The following is a 2,805-nucleotide window of genomic DNA, read 5'->3' as shown; positions in this document are numbered from 1 at the left end:
AAGAAGAAAAAAGAAAACAATAAGTAGGATAATACAATGAAAGCATCAACTATTCGGGCAAAAGTACTACTACAACTTATAATGATGATGATGATGAGGATGATGATGATGATGATGAAGATGTTATTATTATTATTATTATTAGTAGTAGTATATTGTAAAGAAATTGCATTAAATACAATAAATCATTATAAATATTTATACATATATTTTCTGTTATAGTGCTGCAATTTTGTTCGTCTTCTCGTTGTTATTATTTTTATTATTATTATTATTATTAGTTTGTTATGCAATTAGTTTAAATGTTTTAGTAATGTAATATACTAATGATTATTAGTAGTATTGCTGTTGCTTTATGTGTATTAATGCTGTAAGAATTGTTATCTCATATTTATATACAACTACTACTAATAATAAAGATGATGATGATGATGATGATGATGATGCATTATTAAATTATTCGCTCTCTGTCCGTCACCGTGGCACCGGGAGCGCGTGCTGAAGTGTTCGCGCGCGTCGGTTGTAATGTGACGTTAAAGACGCTTCTACTCTTTTGTTGTTTAAAAACGTCGTAAAACTCGATTGGACGCCTTTTCCTGTGACAGCAAAGACGCATTAATCCTATTGGCCCATAGCACGTGTGACTAGCTCACGTGCTTCCGGTTGAGGAGGAAAACTTGGGGAGGGGTGGGGGTCTAAAAAAAAAGATTTTTAGAAAGAGTTTAGGAAGCGCGAGCTGTCATACGTGGGGGCGCGAGGCACGGGCCGCGGAGCATCACCGACCGCCGTGTGTGAGTGTGTTTTGATCTTCAAGACGAGTTAAGAAAAAAAAATATATATATAAACAAATGAATAAATAAGTGAAGAGGTGCACGAGGCATTCCGATGGTGCAGCGACTTCAAGGTGCATCTAAAGATTGAAGATAATCTGCAATTTTTATTCCAGGATAAATATTTTGCTGGCAACAAGTGGGATTTTTTGTTGTTGTTGTTGTTGTTGTTGAAACAAAAATAAATAAATGGAGGAGCGGAAGGATCCGTCCGAGCGCGAGAGCGCGTCCCCTCCGGTTCTAGTTCGCGAGGCGGCGCCGCAGGTTCACCGCACCACGAACTTCTTCATCGACAACATCCTGCGGCCCGACTTCGGCTGCAAGCGCGAGCTCCTCTCGAGCAGGGAAAACGTCAGCCCGCTGGTCGCGAGGCCGTCGTCACGCGCGGACTCCACCGTCGATCACCGCAGTTCATCGTCTTCTTCCTCTTCGTCTTCTTCTTCCTCGTCTCCGTCTTCTTCGTCCTCTTCGCCGTCGTCGTCGTCGTCGTCCAAGGTGTTGCTCGAAGGAAGCACGAAGTGCGGTGACGGCTCGAATCTCACGGAGGTGAACGGCGCTACCGGAGGCGGAGGCGCAGCAGCTACAGCAACAGTAACAACAACCACAACCTCGGCGTCGACTAAAGACTCCACGCAACCTCTGCTGTGGCCCGCCTGGGTCTACTGCACGCGCTACTCGGACAGACCCTCATCCGGTGAGGCTTCTTCATCCTAGTGTTGGATTTTTTTTGATGCACGGGGAGCTTCGATAACGTTATGGGAGCACGCGCGTGGAAAAAGAAATATCTGTATAGGGGATATTTTGATTATTTCAGGCACAAAAAGAATTGTAATTCATTTATTTTAACATTTATAATTGCATAATAATAATAATAATAATAATAATAATAATAATAATAATAATAATAATAACAAAGCAACAACAACAATAATAATTAGCATCGTTATCACAATAACAATAATAATAATAATAATAATAATAATAATAATAATAATAATAATAATAAGCTGTCATAATCTGCTAATCTGCCAAAATGTATGCACCCTTACATGCCATTTCCATTCCATTTATATCCTAAAGATAGAATCTAAATAAATATAAATAAATATTTTAACATGTAATTCTACTCTAGATTTACAAGCTGGATATTTATTTATACATAGAACATAAAGAACAATAAAATTAATGCGTTTTTGCTAATAATATATGTGATTGTAAACACGTTTTTTTTTTATAGTAAAGCAGGTTTTAAAAGTCCGTCAAGTGATTATTTTATATCAAATAATAATATTAACTCGGAAGTTCTGTGTAATTTAATATACATTTTTCTAATTGCTAGTAAGAATATGTATTGATTAGACGTGTGGTTCAGTTTTTTTTTCCTTTTGCAGTGACTGTGCTGAGTTTTTGCAAAAACTCTTCTTTAATTAAGTCACTGATCTTCTCATTAGAGTCTCGTGCACAAATTCAGCTCTTTGCATGACAATTTATTCAGATTATGCAGGAGCGACAGCAGCAAAACGAGGTTGAATTTTATTTCTGAATTATGGAGTATAATGACAATATAATGACAAGCTGTCAGAAACTTTAACTTGGAGCTGAACTGTCAGTCACGTGCACATAACCAGACTTCTGAGTGGAAACTAGCATTCAGTTATTTCAGCATACGTTTATTATTTAGGACAATGATACATCTGTGTATTATATATGAATCCGTATGTGGCTATGCGTATTGTCGGGGTCATAAAGTCCAAGCGCAAAGAATGTGTGAGTGTGAAAGTTAACACACTAACACACACAACAGTAGCAGGCTAAATACAGACTAACGTTATTAATGAGAAAGAGACTCACAGCTTGTTCTCCTGAGCTGAGAAGAAAATAATAACAAACATCGGAATAATCGAGGCATTAATTCTCAGTCTGGACAGGAAGTTATTTATTTATTTATTTATTTTGCGGATAAAAAAGAAAGACT

The 2,805-nt window shown here is 37.5% G+C and overlaps 1 protein-coding gene across 1 annotated transcript in view; it reads left to right on the top strand.

Moving 5' to 3' along the window:
• The first annotated feature begins 726 nt into the window (after nt 1-726).
• Nucleotides 727-2,805, top strand: part of en1b (engrailed homeobox 1b) — a 5,649-nt gene continuing 3,570 nt past the window's right edge. Inside the window, exon 1 of the mRNA XM_060860613.1 lies at nt 727-1,524. Coding sequence (XP_060716596.1) covers nt 1,020-1,524 — 505 coding nt within the window. The 5' untranslated portion in view covers nt 727-1,019. The remainder of the gene's footprint in view (nt 1,525-2,805) is intronic.

The sequence above is a fragment of the Tachysurus vachellii genome, chromosome 24, assembly GCF_030014155.1.
Source record: "Tachysurus vachellii isolate PV-2020 chromosome 24, HZAU_Pvac_v1, whole genome shotgun sequence".
Classification (NCBI taxonomy): Eukaryota; Metazoa; Chordata; class Actinopteri; order Siluriformes; family Bagridae; genus Tachysurus; species Tachysurus vachellii.
Note: the sequence above shows the minus strand (reverse complement) of the source record. Positions and strands in the feature narration are given on the sequence as shown.